Below are 22,326 nucleotides of genomic sequence, written 5' to 3'. Positions count from 1 at the left end.
GTGGTGTGGGCGTTACCAAGACCCAGTCCAGGGCCCCTGCTGGACCCCAGCTGTCTGTTACCCGACTTGGTGGCAGTCCATCTGCTGTGCGTGGAGCCGTAGGCAGCACGGATGCTCCTGGGAGCCGTGTGTCAGGCTCCGCTGAGCAAGGGGCTGGGAGGTGGATGTTATCTGGCGGTCAGCTAGCCACCACCGCCCAGCATTCAGGATGGCACGGACCTGGGAATCAGAGAAAGTGTTTGGCAGCGAATAAAAATCCTAGGAGAAAACAGGCCTGGAAATCCGAAGGGTGTGCGGGACTTAGGTGCCTGGTGGAGTCAAAGTGCTCTTGTTGGCAGATGTGACTACTGAGAGCCCAGTGCTGAGAAGGGTGACAAGTGACAGGAACAGGAAAAGAAGCTGGAGAAAGAATGGGGCGAGGGAGGGTGGAGGGGGAGCCGTGCGGGTCGGTGGCATGCAGGTTCCGGCCCCAGGACCTCCCTGCTCACATGCGGCCCAGCCTACTCTTTTTAAAAGGACAGGAGAGAGCGCCATCCAACCAGTCAGAATAAAAAGTTTCCAGTTCTTAAAGATTTACACTCACGCTTCCTGCACACTCCGTTTCTTATCTGACAGTGCCTGGGAAGTGAGATGCCCGGAGGAGAGGGAGGAGAGGGCGGCGGGCGAGTCCCACTCAGCTGTTAGCTCTCGGAACTTCCTGTTGGGTTGCTGACTGCGTGTAGCTGAGATTTCTCAGGTCCCATTGGTCGCTTTGCTCTTACTGTAGCATTTCTCTGCAGACTTAAATAAGGTAGGCGTTTTGTGTGGGTCTCGCTTGGTATTTACCACCCATTTTTAAAGAGTGCACTTTACATGTCTCTGTCATCCTGGGGCATTTAAGTGAGAAGTGTATCAATTAGACTCCCTTCTGGCAGCAGCGAAGGGGTGGGTGGCGCAGCGGAGCCCCGCTGTGGTTTCTGTGTCCCAGGCTTCCTCCGTGGCCCGGTGCGGGGGGCACACCGGGCCTGGGTCAGTATCCTGGCCCTGCAACCATAGAGTTATTTGGGATTGTGTCTCTTCGAATAGGTTTGTTTTTTCTGAACCACAGTGATCTCTAGAACTAATGAGAGATAACAGTGTTCACTTGTACCAGGTGCTGTGGTGAGCACGTGTGTACATCACTTCATGCAGTCCTCACAGCCACCCTCCACGTGAGGAAGCTTTTCTTATCCCCATTTGACAGATGAGGGAACTGAGGTGCAGAGAAGTCAGGGAGTCAAGTTCACAGCCAGTAAGGGGCAGGGCTGAGCCTGAAGCCCGGGCGTCAGCTCCAGAGCCCACCCTGACATGTTATCCTCTGTTGCCGCTCAGTTAACAGCGGCAGTGACTGAGCGAGGGCTTTCATGTCGTAACTCGTTTATTTGCCACAGCAACCCTAGGCGACGGGCTCCCTTAGCGTCCTCCCTTTTACAATCTGGGAGCCAGAGAACGAAGGGAGTGCCCCAGGTTACGCTGCCGGTCAGTGGTGCAGGCCCTCCAGCCCAGGCAGTTGGCCTCCAGATCCCAGTTGTTAACCACTGGGCTGCACCGCCCGGGGCCCTGCGTTGACCAGTGTGTGGCCTGCTTCCTTGCCCTGTTTGCCCTGACAAGGGTATTGGTGGCCTAACCAGCACGCTCCTGGGCGAGAGACTGGGTTTGCAGCCTGGGAGGCATACACGTGAATTCATGGTTTGCTCATTCAAATACATTTTGAGGTTGTTGGGCCTTGGCTACTTGCATAATGGCCTTTCTGAGTAGCTAAAGATAAGTTATTTGTAATATATTCAAGTTGGTTGATTGAAATGTCAGAGTTCTTGTTCTGTTCCTCCCCTCAGAGTTTCTTCTCGAAACCCAATAAATGGCAGGTTTGAAAAGGAAAGACTGGTGAGGAGGGCAGGGAGTGAGTGTGAGGGAGTTGTGGGCCACCTTTCTGCTCCTGACCGTGTGGGTTCAAACCACACCTCCACCGCCTGCTGCCTGAGTCCTCGGCAGGCGGCCGCTCCCGAGCCTCTGTGTCCCTGTCTGTAAAAATGGGCTCATCAGACCTGCTTCACGGGAGCGCCTGCCTGGTACCCAGGAGGTGCCTAGGGGATGCCAGCTGCTCCTGCCCTTTCCTTCCGTTGGTCGGGTTCTGAGCTCGAGGGGCAAGGTTTTACACCGGGTCTCGGGGATATTGGTAGGATGAAAAAAAGAAAAAGTGTGTGTGCGGGGGAAGCACAGCTACTACTACTTCTGACATGATTGAATTCTATGCTCCCTACACTGTTCTGGGTGCTTCATTATTTCATTCATGCCCCCAGCAGCCCTCTGGGTATTGTTTGTCTCTGATTTTAGAAAAGGACACTGAGGCCCGGGATTTTAACCCAGGCACCCAGCCAGTGCTTTGGGCCACAGAAGAAATTATTTGTATACAGATTACAAGAAGAAATAAAATGGGAGGGGACCGAGAATGAAAGCCCCTTTCCACTGCCCAGATTCTAATGTTTAATTCTTAAGTGGGAACTCCGTGAGACAGGATAAAATGAGTAACTAGAAAACGCTCGGCCTCCTGGCCCTGCTGCGTGCTGGTTGTCCCCTGGCGCTTGTGAAAGGCAGGGCTGTGGGTGCTGGTCTGCCCTCCTATCTCCCCACAGAGCCCAAGGACCAACCTGGAGGTGTTTTCTTGCATCCTCTGCTCACCCAAGCTCTCTCCATTTGTGGTCATTCTGCTGCAGGCCCATAAGGAGGCTCACGGCGTGCTCGCCTGCCCACTTCTTAGTGCTGTTTGATGAACTCTTAAGGGCCCGCGTGGGAGGGAGAAGTGCTTAGAGGGAACACCAATGTTGACTCTGGGGCACTCAGCCATCCTCCTGGGCCCTGGCTGTCCAGCTGCAGGAGAGGGAGGGGGCATGTGTGGCAGGGTATGTGGCCTGGAGGGCTGCTTGCTGGGGAAGGCATGTGCTTGGAGCTGTAGTGGCCAGATCGCCGGCATAGAGGGCAAAGGCCAGAGCCCTCAAAACATTAAAAGACAACATTGGGAGAAAAAGTTAAACTTTGCAGTTCAGTGGTTGATAATTGATCATAGCAGGAAAAATAATAGAACGTAGGAGAGCAGAGTAAAACCAGGGAAGAGGGCATAGAAATGGAAGGAGTCAATAGTTATGGAACGCCTGCCATTTGTAAGGCACAGCTTTGGGCCCCAAGAGGCCACAGGGAGCTCCCTGTCGGAGAGGCGTGAAAACGTGTGAATGGTTGTCACCCAAGATGGAATCCAGCCACGGGTGGGTGCCCCTTCCTGCAGCCCAGGAGCCATTTGCTCTCCCAGTGGTGGGAGGTGGGATCTCGGCTGGGCTGGGAAGGGTGGGTGGGTGCAGGCTGGAGGGAGGAGTGGTGGGAGGAGGAACGGCACTGCGTGGTGACGGGGGTGGTTGGCGCCTGCCTCACGTTCCAGAAGGGCAGCTCCAGGGGCCTTCAACCAGGGGGTTCCCACGCCTGTACAACTTAGTAGCTTGAGTTTCATTTTAGTTTTGTTTTATTGTCTAGGTGTGTATATCAATAGGAAGCATTTGATGCTAATAAGATATGTCATGAAAAGTGGCTTACACAACAGGGGTATCCAGGAATTGAGCCGGGCACCTCTGGGGTTGACTGGGTGGCTCCATTCCCTGGTGACCTGGATGGTTTCCGCTTCTGGGCTCTCCACCCTCCTGCGTGCAGTGTGGCTGCAGCCACTCCGGCAGCGCTGAGTACACAAGTACACAGTCAGATCCAGGAGGCGAGGAGGCTTCCGTGCCCTCCAGCTCTGCACTGGGAGGGGAGCCTTTTCTTGCAGCGCCTGGTCGATTTCCTGCAGGGTCTGAGCCCTGGTGGGGATGAAGGCTGGGGAGGTGGGAGTCTGGCACTTTCAGCCTCTGTGATGGGAGGCTGGTCTCGCTGGCAGGGGACCTGGTGTCAGAGGGAGGGGGAGTGGGGGGGAGGGGGCAGAGAGTGGCCCTGGACAAACAGCAGGTGGTGCTTCTTTCCTGCCCCAAAGAAAACACCGTCCTCTCCATGGCTCCTGTTCCTTCTTTAGAAGGAGGTGGCATGGTTGTGGGCCTGTCCAAAGGAACACACACCCGTAAACATGTAACAGGCATGTCAGATCCACAAAGGGCTTGGCTGTCACTCCGAGTGGCTGGGAAGTCACTGGAGAGTTTTGAACTGAGAACGAACACCTCCGGCTGTCCCTGGCGTGGCTGGGCAGAGAGCAGAGTGTGGGTGCTAAGGGTGGAAGCAGAGACCCGTGGAAGGTGGCAAGGCCAGGCCGGAGGAGGGAGGAGGGCGGAGTCTCGCTGTGCTTCAAAGGCCTTGATGCCCTGAGATGAAAAGTTGGAATCACGGTGTGGACCTGTCACTTGTCTGGAGTAGGCAGTGTCCTTGAGGTATCAGAGTCGTTTTTGGTGACCTGCTGCTTCAAAGCGTTCAGACAGGCCGTGGGGAGGAGAACCATGGCCGAGGGCATTGTCACGTGGAACTGTGCTGTGGTGCTGTCCCTGGCCCAGGACACCCAGCCCTCCCAGAGTGAGGGTGCCTGGCCAGGGTTCCTGCCTGTCAGCGGGTGGCGGTGCCGGCGGCATTTTCTCAAGCAGGGGCTTTTTTTTTTTTGGCTTTCTCTGTGTTTTTCTGAGTTGGGTGATGCTTGATTTTCTAATATTTCTAATTTTCTGAACCAGGAAACTTTCTAATAAAATCACTTTAAGTGGGAGCTTTAAGGAAGGGAAATGATAGACGGTGACAGAGCCCTTGGGAGCTCTCGGGAAAGCGGGAAACACCGGGTGGGCTGTTCGCTGCGGGGCGTGGCTGTGCTGCCATCCCTTCCTTAGGTCTCGTCCTCATCCCTCCTCACCTGCTGAATAACTGCTTCTAAAATCATCATTGATGTGTTTTAAAAATCACAATTTAAGCAGCACCGTCCTACTCTGTGTTTCTCTGCTGCCAGGTGCACTCTCTGTGCTTCCTCGTCTGCTGGGAGCCTAGCCCTGGAGCCTGGGCCCCGTGGGGGGCAGGTCACCTGAGAGCCGCAGAATGGGGTGCCATGCGTGACCTTGTATAATTTTTTAAACAACTGTGGATTTACAGAGAGCGGCCAGGACAGTGTGGAGTGTCTGTACACCCTTCTCCCCGCCCCCCTCATGCACTCACCACAACCCAGGGCTCAGCGTTGCAGTGCTGTCAGCTCCTGGCCGCATCTCCCAGCATCTCCTCCCTTTAGCGCTGTGAGGAAGGCTTCAGCGTGACCGACCGACCGACCTCTCCCCTCTGCAGAGTGTAGGCATGTGTTAGCACCTGGGGGAGCAGACAGGGGACAAAGGAGACCTGCTTTCCCCCAGCCCGCATTCCACAGGCTCTCCCGGGGGCACTCAGGGAGCGGGGTCCCTCAGCCCTTTCTCAGGGATCGGCAGTTACCGCCAAGGGCCAGAGCTGTGACATCTTGGGCAAGTGTCCCGCTGTCTCTCGGCCTCAGTTTTCCCATATACAAGTCAAAGGGGTTGGGCTTCCTCCCTGAGGCACTTTCTGGCTCTAATATTTTAGGGCTTTCAGGTCTCGTAATCTCTGGGTCCAAAATCTAATGGGCTCAGGCCACTGAATCCACTAGTTGTCTCTTCTCACTCACAGCAGGGTTGCGTGTGGCTCAGCCTTTGGACCCAGGTCCTAAAGGAAAAGATCGAGGCACTGATTCCTTTATTTCTTCACTGTGACACTGGTCTGCACAGTCACTGGCCCAAAGGCCTGGCAGGTCCCGCTGGAGAGAGCTGACCTGGGCCAGCAAAGCCACGTCAGAGCCATGGTGGCTGTGGGCCCCACCTTTGCCCTGGAATATGCTCCAGCTGATTTCCTGCTGAGGAGCTTCTTGGCCTTGTAGGGGGAGGGTGTGTGTACACAGAGTCACGTGAGCCTCGCGCCACAAAAGCAAATAACCTTATTCTCTGCTGGTGGTTTAAGCTGTCCCTCCCCCTCCCGGAGGTGTGTGTTTTACCTGTCTGTGAGGCATGAGAAATTGCCTCAGCTCCTGAGACCAGGAAATGCTAGAGGAGTAAAAAGCGAAGCACCCCTCTCCCCCAAGTCCGCACTCCCATCCCCCAAATCCGCACCCCCATCCCCCCATCCCGCTCTCCTCTCTTTGGGTTTATGGGTCTCCTCTTCAGGTCCCAGGGGCGGGGTCAGCCACTCTCCATATGGGGTTGATTGGAACAGCCTCGCACACTGGCGTTTACGTGGTGTCTGGGACTGCACTGTTTGGAGACCGTGTGGCTTGCCAAACCTCAGACCTGTCTTCTGGTCCTTTACAGACTTGCCTTGTTTGCCCGCCGCCGATGGAAGGAGTTCTAAAAGAGAAGTGACACTTAACCCCTCCACCATTGTCTCCTGACCAAGGGACAAAGTAGGGATGACGAGGAGGGCACCTGAGAGGGTTAGTGTTAGGGGTAGGGTTCCATATTGGTGTTAAAGCACAGAAAACTGCAGGCAGCTCGCTCAGTGCATCAAAACCAGACCCCATAGCGAAGGTCAGGCGGAGCTTCACCACCATGGGTGACGCCACTGAGGGTCTCAGACCGTGAGGAACCTTGGATAGGAAACAAAACGGGTTGGCGGGAAGACAGATAGGGAAGGTGATGCCGGTGGCACCTGCGTGACAGCTGACAGTTAAAGCTGCGTGTTTGCGTGTGAGTGACTTGGGGGCTCCCCCACTTGGGCTGTACTCTGGCAGCTGGAGACGGGATGTGTGTAGAAGGGTCTGGCCACCCACGTGGAGTGGCAGAATGTGCCCTGAATGGGCATGGGTGCCAGAGCACATTGTCCTGCCCGAGGAGTGGGGCTCGGCTGGCTCTTCTCGGAGGGCTTCACCCCGAGCAGAGTGGAACGTCACCTGGGTTCAGAGTAGGTCCGATTGTGAGGTGAGGGCTTGCAGGTGAGGAGGGCCTCCTGCGGTCCGAGCGGCTCCCTGCCTGCCCCCCACCCACTGGCTTCTGCTCCGCAGGCTGGCGCCCATGCGGCTGTACACGCTCTCCAAGCGCCACTTCGTGCTCGTGTTTGTCGTCTTCTTCGTCTGTTTTGGCCTGACTGTCTTCATCGGGATCAGCGGTAGGTGCAGGTTTTGATCATTTTACCTTGGTGCGCCCCCCCCCCCCCCCCCCGCTGTATCTACCTGCTCTCACCCATCAAGGCCCGTCATGGGGGGGAAGCCCCTCTCTGCACCCACTGGGTGGAGGGGTGACCCTGGTCCTGCCCCACACAGCAGCCAGGGCCTGAGTTCAGCGTGCAGCCCTGGGTGGCCTTGACCATGTACCTTTTGTTGGCAAGTCCAACATTTCTGGAGAGTCTTGTGTGCCAAGATCCTGCCTGGACGCTGGGGAACCCAGAGCTTGCTGGCTGGCGTGGGAGGCAGGCCACGGTGCAGCGAGTGGTGGGGAGGGCGTGAGATGCTGGCAGCATGAGGCTGCTCTGATGATGGCCCGAGCTCTTGGTAGGAGGGAGCCTGTAGATGGCTTTGGCCTTGAGTTCAGGGCCGCTGGTGCCTTGCGCCCCCAGCATGCTGTTTGACGGGGGAGAGAAATGGGTTTCTGGTCCTCAGTTTTCCATCTCTGAGAAAGGGGGTTGGATGGGACCACTTCAAAGGCAATTTTGAAGCTAAAATCGGCAAAAGACAGGTTTCTTAACCTAAACTGAGTCTTGGGTCGGTGAATGGACTGAGGAAGCTGGGCAGAGAGGGTGATTATTTCAGTGCCGTTTGCCTGCTGCTGCTGAAGATGATGGTGGCAATGGCAACTGTAGCCAATCTTGTTTTCCTCTTCCTTTTAATCCTCCCTCAGGACACTTTTCCCATTGATTTCTAGAGAGAGTGGAAGGGAGAGGGAGAGACAGACAGAAACACCGATGTGAGAGAGACACATCGATTGGTTGCCTCCCACGCGACCCCAACCAGGGCCAGGAGCCTGCAACCAAGGTATGTGCCCTTGACTGGAATCCAGCCCGGGACCCTTTAGTCCTCAGGCTGACGCTCTATCCACTGAGCCAAACCCGCTAGGGCCTGTGGTTTTAATTTGCAACTCTCTGACGATCAGTGACTTTGAGCATCTTTTCATGTCTCTTGGCCATCAGCATATCCGCTTTGGAGAAGTATCTTTTTAGGTCCTTTGCCTATTATTTTTAATTGGATTTTTTGTCTTCCTGGTGTTGCATTGTGTAAGTTTATTATACATTTTGGAAATTAACCCCTTATCAGATGTATCATTGGCAGATATGTTTTCCTAAACAGTTGGTTCCCTTTTTCTGTTGATGGTGGCTTTGCTGTGCAAAAGCTTTTTAGTTTGATGTGGTCCCGTTTGTTTATTTTTTCCTTTGTTTTCCTTGCCCTAGGAGATGTATCGGTAAAAATATTGCTATGTGAGATGTCTGAGATTTTATTGTCTGTGTTTTCTTCTTGGATTTTTATGGTTTCACAACTTACATTTAAGTCTCTGATCCATTTTTGAGTACTTTTATGTATGGTGTAAGCTGGTGGTCTAGTTTCATTTTTTTGCATGTGCCTGTCCAATTTTTCCAACACCATTTATTGAAGAGACTTGATCACTTCTTTTAAGGCCAAAGTCCTAAAAAATTACAGTGTAAGAGTTTGTGAAGGTTGCATATCTGTTATTTCAGGAAAAGCTTTGAGTATATATTAGCAAGTATGCTTTTTTATATTCTCTACTGAATATTTTTGGAAGACTGGATTAATTGGATGAATAGACAAATGTCTTAATTTTTTGGGCAGAAATGTTTATGCTTTATAGAATAGGTAGATGCTGCCTGTGTCATGAGTGTTTTCTTGGGTCTGCAGTGCAGAGAGCCCTCATTGAGGGCATGGGAGAGGTTTCTGCACGGACAGAAACCCTCGGGAATGATGTACCTTGTGTGACGATCATGGGGTTCACCTGCACCAGGAGGTCACCATGCAGTGGAGTGGATGTTGTGTGTCTGTGTGTTTTACATATATGTGCAACCTCTGATGACAGACCAGGAAAATAAGATCACCGCCATATAATGTATGTCTTTCTTGGCATTTGACAAAAGTCAATAAATTAATTATCAGTGTAGGATATAACCTGCTTTTTTCCTTCTGTTACACTTTAGGACCCAAAGTGATCCAGACTTCTGAAGCTCATTTTTCACTAAATAATAGCAAAAAGGTAAGACTGGTTCTCTGAGTGGCAGGCGATGGGGCATATAAGCATCCAGGTCACTAGCAATGGCCCACCTTGTCCTGCAGTTTGCTTCTCAACTAACACTGTCAGTGGCTGGCCTCTGGGTCCTCATTTGACAAAATGATTTTTTCTGCTATAATAAATGCCTCAGTGCGAGACAGGCTGGTGGTGTTAACACTTAGAGAGCAGCAGTTCATTTCCAGGCTGGTAACTCGTCCTGGCTCCTCATGTCTGCAAGTCTTCCTATTTGCCCAATAAAACGTGGTCTCCATGCTCGGTTTCCAGCAGTAACAGTTCTTTCTAATGATTGGCATTCTATGCATGAACTCAGGTTAAATGAAATATCCTTTTTTCTTTTCTTTTTTTAATTTTCCTCAATTCTTTGCCATCTTTAGAGAAAAACAAAAGTCCTTCCAATTGGAGAATTTTGGTATCTATACTAATAAAAGGGTAATATGCTAATTAGACCGGGAGACCTTCTGGACAAAGCCATTGTGGCAGGGCCGAGGCAGAGGTGGTTAGGGGCAATCAGGCCAGGAGGGGAGGGCAGTTGGGGGCGATCAGGCTGGCAGGCAGAGTGGTTAGAGGCTATCAGGCAGGCAGGCAGGTGAGCGGTTAGGAGCCAGCAGTCCCGGATTGCAAGAGGGATGTCCAACTACAGTCAGACATCCTCCGAGGGGTCCCGGATTGGAGAGGGTGCAGGCTGGGCTGAGGAACATCCCCCCCCCCCCCGCCACACACGAATTTCGTGTACCAGGCCGCTAGTTCTTTAATAAATACTAACTTGTGAGAGCCCAAATAACTAAACACTTTTATTTTTCTGTGTACCAAATGAAATCTTTATCTGTAAACTGAACACACTTGTCTTGCATTCTCATTACACCATAACATCTGATTGACCCCAAATATTAACTTGTCTATTCTTCAAGCTCCCTGCTACGGGTCCACTCTTAACAGTTTTCAAAAAGTCAAAAGGAGAAAATATCCTAAAATTTATACCTTTTAATTTTCCTATTTGCTACTGCTGGCTTGAAAGAGTCTCCTGTGTAGCCTGTTTCTTCGCATTTCCCTGTTTTCTTTAACTCTTAGACTGAGCACCTGATTTGAAGAGGCACAGCCATGAGGTTCCTGATTGTAGTTTGGCCTTTTAAATTTTCTGTCTTAAGATGTCAGTCTTTTTTTGACACTGAAAATAGCAGCCGTCCCACAGGGCTGACTTGCTTCTGAAGGACCATCTCACTTCTGAAAGATGACAGATTACCCTCCAAGAGATCTCGTCACGTAGGTGGCTTTTGGGCACAGCTCTGGTCAGGGTTTTATGGAGACCTGCCAGAGCATGAAGACACAAAAGGCACACGCTCACTCTCAGAGACTGTGCATGCAAACAGTGCTTTTCTTCTGAGCTGTGGGGGGATGGGGGGAGCAGCTTTCTCCGTAGCCGCTGCTGTAGACACCGGTACTGGGTTTTTCAGCAGACACCGCAGAAGTATCATTGCCAACGGAGTCCCCTCTAATTTTTCTCCCCCAGGGTGTTAAGACTCATCTAAAGCTGAGAATAACAGATGTCAGACAGCGACATGTCTGGTATATTGATATTAAATCAAGATTCTTAGGAACATCCTTCATTGGTACCCTTATTATCTTATCATACGTCACATCACATGCACTTTAACTTTCTCCGAGATGGCCTTTTCTTGGTATGGATATTGTGCCGAGGCTGCGGGTGGTGGGAACGCCTGCCTGGAGGTGTTCATGAGAGACAGATGTAAATTGTAGCAGAGTTAGGCCTTTCTTTTTATGGAGGGTGGGATTTCACTCCTGTTGTCAAGGAAACCGTGCTGTTTCTGGTCCAGCACCAGTGCTCAGCCTTCATGGCTGGATATCAGTTTTGGATGTTAAGGTGAGGTATTTGGTAGCTGCAATGGAAAGGTCACATGGGTTACTTAACTTTTTTCTTTTTCCCTCAGTTGAAGCCAATTCACATACGTTCAAATCCACTGTCTACGTACAATCAGCAACTGTGGCTGACATGTGTTGTTGAGTTGAATCAATCAAAAGGTATGAAGCCTGACCTTTGGTCTGATTTTTCTTTGTACAAAGCACCATATTGTAAAAGTTGAAAGAGCTTTCAGATCTTTTAAAGTGTTTTCAAAGGTGGATTACAAGGATGGCCTTTATTCTTTATAATAGCAACAACTTGGAAGCCCCTTAAGTGTCCTCGGTGTCCTCCACACCAAGTTATGCAGCCCCCCGGGGAGGGTCGGTGACCCCTCGGGAGTGCTGGTCAGCTCAGCTGGGTGGCTGCACAGTGAAGGAGCTGCTACTGCAGCCTTTTGGGTGGGGTTCTGGGGAAAATGAAGTCCCAATGCCCCAAGGCAGTGGGTCTGCCCCCCAGGGACACTTGGCAGTGTCTGGAGACATTGTGACATTTTGATTGTCACAACTCTGGAGAAGGGGCGCTATTGGTGTCCAGTGGGTAGAGATCAGGGATGCTGTTGAACACCTACAAAGCACAGGCCAGCTCCTCACAGCAAAGGATCTTCGGCCTCACAGTGTCAGCGGTGCCAAGGCTGGAAGACCTGCCCAGAGCACCTCCAGGCCCAGGGCATTGGCTCCTTCACCGCGATGGCACTAGTCGTGGGCCCTCCGGGAGAACTGAGGCGGGGCCACCATGCGAGCTCAGTGTTCTGTGGTTCACACGAGGGGCTTTGGTTGAGAAGGAACTTAAAAAAAACCTTGAAAATTCATATTAGAAAAAAATCAACTCCTTTTCTTGTAACATTTTAAGAAGATAAATTTGATATCCTTGTGTATTTGTATGTCTAGAAAATGGGATGATGGGCATGTACATGTTAACTTGGTTCTCTCTAGGTGGGATTATAGTGTATAATGCCATCGTCATAGTTTTTTTAAAAAATATTTTTATTGATTTCAGAGAGGAAGGGAGAAGGAGAGAGAGTTAGAAACATCAATGATGAGAGAGAATCATTGATTGGCTGCCTCCTGCATGCCCCACACTGGGGATCGAGCCCGCAACCCAGACATGTGCCCTGGGCGGGAATCGAACTTGGGACCCTTCAGTCCACAGGCTGATGCTCTATCCACTGAGCCAACCCAGCTAGGGCCATCATAGTTTTTTGTTCTCTGATTCTTTAAAACAATGAGCATGAAATCAGAAAAATTATATAATCAGAAAAAATAAATCTATTTTTATGTTTGTATAAAGTTAAATTAAAAAATTATGTGGGATAGAAAAGTAATTCATTAGCTGTGAACTATTTGTCCTTTCATGAAATGAAGCTAATGGATCTGAAACAGGTCTTGGCATGGGCCCTGGGAAAGGGGTTGCACGTAGAGCTAATAGGAAGGCTTTACGTTGCTGGTGAGCCAGAGGTTCTCGAAGATGCTGAGGCCGAGGTGGGTGAGACCTTCCTGGCTTGTCACAGAGCCAGGCAGGCATGTTTGCCGATGTGAGTGTTTGACGTGGTCCTTGACACTGAGTTTCTTTCTTTTGTAGAAATGTCTACTCAGAAAAGCTTTCTCATGACCGTTAAAGTGGATGGCGTAGCTCGAGATGGAACCACCATGTTCATTCATAACAAAGTTCACAATCGGACAAGGACCCTCTCATGTAGAGAGGTGAGCATTCCCCGGTCCATGATTACTCATCATGCCACACCATCCAGACTTGCTTTCTTAAGTAAAAAAGCTCATACCAGTGAGGGTATGGAAAAACCATCTACCTTTATATACTGACTAGAGGCCCGGTGCACGAAATTCATGCACTGGGTGTGTGTGGGGGGGGGGGGGGAGTGTCCCTCAGCCCAGCCTGCCCCTCTCACATACTGGGAGCCCTCAGGCGTTGACCCCCATCACCCTCCAATCGCAGGATCGGCCCCTTGCCCAGGCCTGATGCCTCGGCCAGAGGCGTAGACCCCCATCATCCTCCGATCGCCTGATCGGCCCCTTGCCCAGGCCTGACGCCTCCACCAGAGGTGTCAGGCTTGGACAGGGGACCCCCATCTCCCCCCGATCACTGGCTCTGGCCCCTGCCCAGACCTGAGGCCTCTGGCCCAGGAATCATGCCTGGGCAGGGGACCCCCATCTCCCTCTGATCGCTTGCTCCACCCCCCGCCCAAGCCTGACACCTCTGACCCAGGCTTCAGGCCTGGGCAAGGGGACCATCATATCCCCCCAATCCCCGGCTCAGCCCCCAGCCCAGGCCTGATGCCTCAGCCAGAGGAGTTGACCCTCATCACCCTCCGATCACCAGTCACCGGATCGACCCCTTGACCAGGCCTGAGGCCTCCGGCAGAGGTGTCAGGCCTGGGCAGGGGACCCCCAGCTCCCCGCGGTTGCAGGCTCCGCCCCTGCCCAGGCCTAACGCCTCTGGCTGAGGCGTCTGGCTCAGGCAGCGGGGACCCGCAGCTGCAGCGGCCCCGCGATCCTGGGCTCCGCTTTAGGCCCAGGCAAGGGACCCCTAGCTCCCGGAACTGCCAGCTTTGACCATGTCCAGCTCCCATCGCTGGCTCCACCCCTACTTCCTGCTATCACTGGCCAGAGCGGCAAAGGCGCCTGATTCTCCGATCATGGCTGGGGGGCAGGGCAAAGGTGGCCCCAGGGCCGCCTTTGCCCTGCCCCCCAGCTCTTAGCTCCCCCCTAGGTTTCCGATCACTGTCAGTGGCAGGGGGCTTCTTCCTGCTTTCCCTTTCGCCTCCCTGCATTGTGCCTACATATGCAAATTAACCGCCATCTTGTTGGCAGTTAACTGCCAATCTTAGTTGGCAGTTAATTTGCATATAGCCCTGATTAGCCAATGAAAAGGGTAGCTCGTACGCCAATCACCATTTTTCTCTTTTATTAGTGTTGATACCCTTATAAGTGCTTATTAACATACACACACGCCTGCACAGCCATGCACAAACTCACACACATGTACACAAACCCACTCACATGCACGCACACACCCTGAGTATATGTGGTACCCACCTTTGCTGTTGTGTAACTTGCTGCCTGGTGTGTCTGTGGACTGTTGCTGGGAAGAGCAGCCTGTTGTTGAGCAGGTACCCCAGGTGCAGTGTGTGCCTGTGGGATGGGAAACGCGGTGGCCCAAAGTGGGGAAGGAGCCCCACTCTTGGTTTTGTCAGCACCGTATTCTGTCAGTCAGAGGAGTCAGACCAGGTCCCTGCGAGTGAGGAGGCGACGTCAGGACGGCGTGGTGGCATGGAGAGCGTGAGGTGCACCAAGACGAGCGTGTGTTTGAGTCTAGACCAGCGGTTCTCAACCTGTGGGTCGTGACCCCTTTGGGGGTCAAACGACCCTTTCACAGGGGTCGCCTAAGACCATCGGAAAACACACATATAATTACATATTGTTTTTGTGATTAATCACTATGCTTTAATTGTGTTCTATTTGTAACAATGAAATTGGGGGTCACCACCACATGAGGAACTGTATTAAAAGGTCATGGCCTTAGGAAGGTTGAGAACCACTGGTCTAGAGTTAGGAGAGCAGTTTTCCTGCTGGGCCTCATGCCAGGTGCTCTCGGACGGCACCTCCTCCAGTCCTCCCAGCGGGCCCACGGGGCAGGATCTGTTACCAGAGCCCATTTTATGTCAGAAGAACCGAGGCTCAGAGAGGTCAAAGCACGGGCCAGAGCGACACGGGTGCTGAGGAAAGGGGCCAGGATTTCAGTAGGAGCTGTTACTGCAGCCTTTTCAGTGAGGTTCTGGGGAAAATGATGCTCTGTCATCCCGAAGACTGTGCCCTCGGTACGCACGCACACGCCTGGTGGATAGCCCCAGGACACTCGGCCTGCGCGTCCTGGCCGGGAGTATGCAGGTAGGGGAGCCCCTGCTCAGTGGCAGTGATCACTCTCTGTTGGTGACTCTAAACAGTGGTTCTCAACCTTCCTAATGCCGCGACCCTTTAATACAGTTCCTCATGTGGTGGTGACCCCCAGCCATAAAATTATTTTCATTGCTATTTCATAACTGTAATTTTGCTACTGTTATGAATTGTAATGTAAATATCTGATATGCAGGATGTATTTTCATTGTTACAAATTGAACATAATTAAAGCATAGTGATTAATAACAAAAACAATATGTAATTATATATGTGTTTTCCGATGGTCTTAGGCGACCCCTGTGAAAGGGTCGTTTGACCCCCAAAGGGGTCGCGACCCACAGGTTGAGAACCGCTGGTCTAGGAGATCCTGAGATGGTCAGAACCACGTCCTGAAGGGGCTGGGTCATTGGGGGCAATAGTAGAAGTGGGCCGAGGAGGAAAGTGAGGCTGAGGGGTCTGATGGGCTGTGTGTTAGCTTACACTCCCCTGTGCACGAGTGTGTTTGTGGGAATGTCCGGGTTGTGTTACACTGAACTTTTTTATGCAGGTGCATATGATGAGTCATCTAAAGTAGAGTCTAAGGACTGTAAATCATTTTTGTTTCCAAAAATACCCATTTGGGTCTTTCTTTCTAAGAACTGTTGTTGGCTGGCATCTGAATTTTTCTGGGCTTCTGGCGAGTTCCCTGGAGATGATCCGTTGTGATCATCTGTTGTTGAAATGTGCCACTTCATGGGTCACTGGGTGGGAGAGTGAGGCTTCCTTGCTTTAAAGACACAGCTCTTCCCTGTGCGTGTGCAGACGTGTGCAGAAATCATCGTGGCGCACCTGGGCTACCTGAACTACACGCAGTACACCGTGACCGTGGGCTTTGAGGACCTCGATCTGCCCGTCAAGGAAGTGAACTTCACAGTAAGTGGCCAGCTGACGCAGAGGCTCCTGGGCAACCTCGTTTCTCGCCCAGTCTTCTGCTGAGTGGTTGAAAGAACACGGCGCTGAAGTTATGTTATTTTAGATTGTGAAAGACATGTACAGTTTTAAAAAGTTACAAGAAAACCACAAATTTATTTAAAGAATTTTTTAGTTTTCACTATACATAGTTATTACAATACAAGGTGGGGCAAAAGTAGACTTACTGATGTTCGTATGGAAAATAATACAATAATTAATAAATATTAATTATTAATAAGTGAAATCATCTGGCATGTGCCCTGACCGGGAATTGAGTTGTGACCTCCTGGTTCATAGGTCGACGCTCAACCCCCGGAGCTACACCAGCCGGGCTCCTGGAGGCATTTTACTGATTAATGTTTTAAGTTTAATTTCTTGGTGCCTGCACAAGATTTGACATTGTGTTTGCTGATATGCGGTCAGAGTTGGTGCTCAACAATGCTGACCGGAGGAACTGGACCAAAACCTGTAGGCTTTAATTAGGGAGAAGTGACCAGGCCATGAAGTCAGCCTTGTTCCACGTGTCCATTCACGGAATGACAGGGTGAGCCAGGAAAGGACCCATGGCTCTTATGACATCAGAGTAAAGGTCTGCAGCCTGAGTGTTTGCTGGGATTTTACTCTGTTTATTTCCTTACTCTGTTTATTTACTTTTACTTATTTCCTTTTTAGTTTCATTGCCTCGTGTCCAGTGTCTTCAGTAGTATGTGTGTCTGTGTGTACCTTTCAGGGTGTCAGGCAAGTGAGTTAAATCTAGTGTTGAAGACTCTCTGCTCTGAAGTGGGTTTTAAACGCCTCAGACGACTTTAATTCAGTGCGTTGCGTGTGGGCTCTGTGGCCCAGTGCCATGCTCTGGGCCTGCTGGTGAACTGGCCGTGGCCGAGGCTGGGTGGGCTGCCTCCTGCCCATGTCAGCACGTGGTGCCTGTGTCCGTGGCTCAGCTCCCTGCACACCTGGCGGGAGTGAGATGAACTTACGGCTGACTCCACGGTACTTATTTTGTTTGAGATGCATATTTTTATGTTTCATTGAGTCTTTTATAGAACATCCTACCTACTCACAGTTTACATCTTTTTAAAAATCTGTTTCTTTTCGTGGAAAGCTGGTGTTCTCTACTAAAGAGATTGACAGTGTTGTTTTTTTATATGAGATTTAAAAGCCAAATGCTCTTATTATGATTATAGACTAATTTATCTGCCAGGTTCATCATTAGTATAACACTAATGAAAAACTATTTTCAGATGTAGGTCATTAATATTTTCAAAGTCTATGTTCTTTGATATTAAAAGAAAATGTAATGTGTTAAAATTTTAGAACATGTAAGAAAGTAGAAGAGAACATTTTAAATTACCTAACAGTCTCATACCTAGAGATTATTATTTTATTTATTTATTTATTTAATTTATTTATTTATTTTAAATCCTCACCTAAGGATGTTTTGCCATTGATTTTTAGAGAGAGTGGAAGGGAGGGGGAAAGACAGAGAGAGAGAAACATTGATGTGAGAGAGACATATCGATGGTTGCCTTCCTCATGCTCCTCAATGGGCTGGGGACCAAGCCTGAAACTGAGAGGTACATGCCCTTGACCGGAATTGAACCTGTGACCCTTCAGTCCTCGAATGACGCTCTATCCACTGAGCCAAACCAGCTAGGGCTACAGATAACTATTATTAATAATCTGGTGTACTTCCTTTTTTGTGTTTTATTATTTTAATTTTATTTTTCAACTACAGCCGACATTGAGTGTTCTTCTGTGTTAGCTTCAGGTGTACATCACAGAGGGGAGACACTCACATACTTCACAGAGTGGTCTCCCTGACGTTTCCAGTCCATCCTCGCCCACGTTCACAGTCACTACTGTGTGTGGCTGCATTCCCTACGCTGTGGAGTACTTCCTTTCAGATGCATTTTTCCTCAAACATTTTCCCCCACTTTCATTTTAGTGGAAGACTTATGACCCCGCATTTTCCCAGATGGAAATTTGGCTCCGGTTCGCCTTTGTGGTGCTCACCTTCATTGTCACTGTAAGTACCGCTCACCTGACAGCCAGGCCAGGTTCTGACAAGAGCAGAGTCAGTTTGTGAATTTGGTCATCCAAGTGCAGACCCCACGGGCAGCTTCTCTGAGCTCTGAGACACGTGCCTGGGGCCTGACACACTATACGCGCCGCATGTCTGCTCGGGTGCGCAGGGCAGGCGGTGATGCGGTCTCTGTGGCAAGGACGTCCGTGTCGGAACACTAATCCCAGGGCGCTGACTTGCAGGCAGACCCGCATCCGTGGGCACTGACCAGTGCCACTCCCCGTGCGGCAGGAAGGCACCGGGTTTGCGTGACTTTTCAGTGCAGGCGCAGCCATTCCTGGCTTTCACGTGTGGAAAATTGTACCACACCTTTCCGTCCTGGGCTTTCGGGAGTGAGGCCCAAATGCGGGTTTGGAGGTGCAGGCTTTGGGCTGGTTTGGGATCTGAGCTCAGTGTCCACAGCACAGTGTGACTTCGGGGGAAATGCCTACCCTTCGCACACCGGCGACCCCCCGGCGGCCGGCCAGTGGGGTGGGGTGGGTGGATGGAGCAGGACGTGTGCCTCACGCAGTGACCGCGCCGTCTGCAGGGCAGCATCGTGCCCCTTGGCTGCCGGCCCTGTGCTGGCAGAGCGTGTGACTTGGGGAGCTTTGCGGTGGTGTCCACCCCAAGTGCCACCCAGGAACACTTGGTGCTTTGCAGACGAGGTGTGTACTGCAGGACACAGCTCGAGGGGGGACGTGAGGCGAGTGCCAGGCGACAGTGGCTGGGGCCTGGGTGTGGCCGGAGGGCGGGACCCAGCCACTCAGATATGCAGAGCAGGGATTGTGGTCTCAGGCCACGCCCAGGGCTTCCTTCGTGACTGACTGCAGGAACCACCACTTATAGTTGGTCAGTCAGAAACCCTTGCTGTTTCTGGAAGCAGCTCTGGTACCTGGGATTCTGCTGCACAGTCTGGGCCCAGAGAACAGGCCCAAGAGAAAAGGCCTGGGCCTGACAGACAGACTGGAGGACATGCCCGTCGGCCAGGAGCCCCATTGTGAGAATGTGATTGGCTTGTATGACATTGTAGGAAACACAAAACAAAAATACCCCAGGCCCTACCTCACAACTGCATGATGTTTAAAGCAGGCCAAAGAGGCTTCTCCCACAGGCCAAAGAGGCTTCTCCCACAGGCCAAAGAGGCTTCTCCCACAGGCCAAAGAGGCTTCTCCCACAGGCCACTGCACCTTTGTTGGGGGTTTTGAAGATATAAACTCATCCTCTGACCTCAGGTGTAGGCCTGGTTCCCTTGGCTTTTCCTCTGGGAGCCCAGTGCCATCTGTCGTGTTGCCTTGCGTGGAGCATGTGGCCTGTGCCCGGGGGAGCTCTCTGTGTGGCTCTGTTCCCCTCCTGCCCATCTGATCTGGGCCCCTTGCAGCAGTTACCATCTCGTCGCAGTTGTCACTGGTGGTCTCAGTAGTGAGTTCAACAAGGGCTGACTGCGAGCTCTTGGCTGGACCGGGACCGCGGATCTGGGAGATGGCGGTGCTCAGCGGGAGCAGGCCGCAGTGACGAGGCCGCTTCCGTTGGCAGTGCCTGTTCGCACATTCCCTCCGCAAGTTCTCCATGAGGGACTGGGGCATGGAGCACAAGTGGATGTCCATTCTCCTGCCTCTGCTGCTACTTTACAACGGTAGGTGCGCGTTTATTCCGGGCTTTCCCCGTGGAGTGGAGGGCTGGGAGGCATCCGCGAGGTGTGCTGGTCTGTCCCCCTAAGCTGGGGGGGGAGGGAGTCAGGAGGGGGGTGCCTCGAAGGCACAGGCAGCAGCGCCCCCAGCATGTGAAGGATGCCGTAAGGATTCGCAAGATGCTGGAGCTTTCACAAATGAGTGACTGCAACTCGGATGGGCTGCAGACAGCCTCCTTGGGACTTGGCTGAAGGCTGCGAGCCCTGCCGTCTGTTCCTCTTCCCTTGCCCAGAGCTGCACCTCGGGATTCCCGGGCCTGCGGAGGCGCGGGTGGCGGGAGCAGACGGCGTTCTGTAACCAGCACAGGGCCCATCTGCTCGTTGGCTTTTAGGTTTTTTGAAAAACAAAACGGCCTTTAGTGTACCCCCTTCTATCCCTGCCTCTGCTTGCAGACCCGTTCTTCCCCCTCTCCTTCCTGGTGAACAGCTGGGCGCTGGGGACGCTGGATGACCTCTTCCAGTCCCTGTTCCTGTGTGCCTTGCTGCTCTTCTGGCTGTGTGTGTACCACGGGATCCGGGTGCAGGTAAGCCGCCGCCCTAGCACTGCCGGGGGCCAGGACTCTGCCCATGCCTGCCTGCCTCTGGTGGTCATCCCTGCCCGCCTCCGTAGGTCATCCCTGCCCACTTCCGTAGGTCATCCCTGCCCGCTTCCGTAGGTCATCCCTGCCCGCTTCCATAGGTCATCCCTGCCGGCCTCCGGCGGTCATTCCTGCCAGCCGCTGGTGGTCATCCCTGGATGAACTTGGCCTTGGGGCCTATCTCCAGCCTTGCGGTCAAGAGAAGCATGCACCCATGCAGAAATGGTCTCAGTGTGTGCGACCCAGTGCACCCTCTTAGGGTTAGTGGTTTGCTGAATTACTAACTTCTCTATTTCTTACTCTTTTTTGCTTTTAAGGGAGAAAGGAAGTGTTTGACCTTCTATTTGCCTAAATTCTGCATTGTCGGACTCCTGTGGTTGGCTTCGGTCACACTAGGAATATGGCAGACGTGAGTATTTTTATAACGCGTGAAACTTGTCCTGGACAGCAGCTGGCATGTGGATGGATCTGAAGTCTGACTGTGTGCTGTGCAGCATCAGGAAAGGAATCTGTCACCCAGAGTCTCAAGACAGTAGGGCGACTTGACCTGAGGATTCCATTTTGCTAGAATGGCATGTGGAGAGATCCACGATTCTTCTAACCTGGGATGGGAAAGGGAAGAGGCATGTCCTTCTGGAGTCCTCCTCCAGAGAGGCCAAGGCGTCATCTGTAGGCGTGGCGCTCAGGTCGTGCCTGGCTCGCCACGCCCACCAGGTGTGTTAGCTGCTCCTTTGGCTGCAACCTGAAAACTTCCCATGTTTCTAATATTTCTGTGCTTCTGTAGAATTGTACCACTGCAGAAGCCTGTGGGTTTTCTACAGAAACTAGTTCCATTTTGGCACCTGGCACATGAGACTTCATAGCTCACACTTTCTCCCCTCCCTCTCCCTGCCCGCCCGTCATTCCAGCAACCCGGTTTCACTTTCCAGTGATGCAGGGAGTTTACAGTTATTTTACTTTTTGTGTGGACTCATCTGCTTCCTGGTGCCCATTTATCACTGAAAGGTACCTGGAAACAGCTCTTAAAATTGCAGGAGTAATAATAGTATAGGGGTTTTCAAAACGAAAAACACTCCAACTTTCCCATGGTGATACTGTGGACAGTTATGCTAGCAGCATCATATGCATTGCCAACATGAGAGTTAGGATTCCTCAGAAATTTAGGATTACTTTTTCAAAAGCCTTCATCTAAGTGAAAGTATAAAAATAAAAAGTGAACTAATTATTAATCTATGGTTTCTTATAACATATTTTTAGAGTTAATGAATTGCATGATCCAATGTACCAGTATCGCGTTGACACAGGAAATTTTCAGGTAAGGATTGTTAATAAAGCCTGCGGATTTTTTTAAAAAATGACTGAATTTTGTAATTTAAATTGTGCTGTTGACACAAACTTGCTAACCAGCTATTTGGGAAGGACTATAGGAAATTCATGTGGAAAATTTTGAAAAATGTGCTTGAGTAGTCTGAAAAATAACTCTTTAAAAGCTATGCTGTGACTCCCGGTCCTTGGCTTATGGCTGAAGCTCCAGGGCCAGAAAGTGTCCGACTGTAGGGACACTGTGGGACAACTAAGGAAATGTTTTGTTCATTTGTTCTCTCATGCGGGCGGTTTCCAGCGGGAGAGTGGGGCAGGGCCCGGAGCACGGGGCCCGGCTCCAGGAGGCGCCCTCCTGAGACCGTGTCCTCTTCGAACCAGGGCCCACGCATTTTCACTTTCACGGTCAGCCCGAGTGGTGTCCTCTCGGCTCCAGGCGCTGGTGCCCTCTAAGAGTCTCTGAGTCGTGTGTCCCAGGGGCACGGAGCCGAAGCTGACCTTGGGTGGCCTTAGCATGTCTCTGGGCGCAGTCCCTCCAGAGCTTCCTGTGGAGCCGTAACGCCGGGGCTCTTTGTGGGGTGGCCGCAGAGAAAGAGGGCAGTTTAGTGGGTGATGCCGTGGGAAAGGTGGCAAACCTGTGTGGAGACTCGAAGG

General features: G+C 51.7%; 1 protein-coding gene across 4 annotated transcripts in view; it reads left to right on the top strand.

The window, feature by feature from the left end:
- The window catches only part of TMEM181 (transmembrane protein 181), a 38,361-nt gene that overhangs the window by 10,028 nt on the left and 6,007 nt on the right, over positions 1–22,326 (top strand). For 2 of the 4 annotated variants that reach the window (XM_059699925.1, XM_059699927.1), the window contains exons 2-11: positions 7,016–7,119; positions 9,151–9,206; positions 11,189–11,279; positions 12,739–12,860; positions 15,873–15,983; positions 17,968–18,048; positions 19,621–19,720; positions 20,168–20,298; positions 20,670–20,761; positions 21,610–21,667. In XM_059699925.1, the coding sequence (XP_059555908.1) occupies positions 7,016–7,119; positions 9,151–9,206; positions 11,189–11,279; positions 12,739–12,860; positions 15,873–15,983; positions 17,968–18,048; positions 19,621–19,720; positions 20,168–20,298; positions 20,670–20,761; positions 21,610–21,667 (946 nt within the window). Of the gene's footprint in view, positions 1–6,326; positions 6,449–7,015; positions 7,120–9,150; positions 9,207–11,188; positions 11,280–12,738; positions 12,861–15,872; positions 15,984–17,967; positions 18,049–19,620; positions 19,721–20,167; positions 20,299–20,669; positions 20,762–21,609; positions 21,668–22,326 lie in introns of all 4 variants that reach the window. The other 2 variants (XM_059699928.1, XM_059699926.1) reach the window with 2 other exon arrangements.

Source organism: Myotis daubentonii, chromosome 6, assembly GCF_963259705.1.
Source record: "Myotis daubentonii chromosome 6, mMyoDau2.1, whole genome shotgun sequence".
Lineage (NCBI taxonomy): Eukaryota > Metazoa > Chordata > Mammalia > Chiroptera > Vespertilionidae > Myotis > Myotis daubentonii.
The sequence above is the reverse complement of the archived record's forward strand: the minus strand, read 5'-3'. Positions and strand labels throughout refer to the sequence as shown.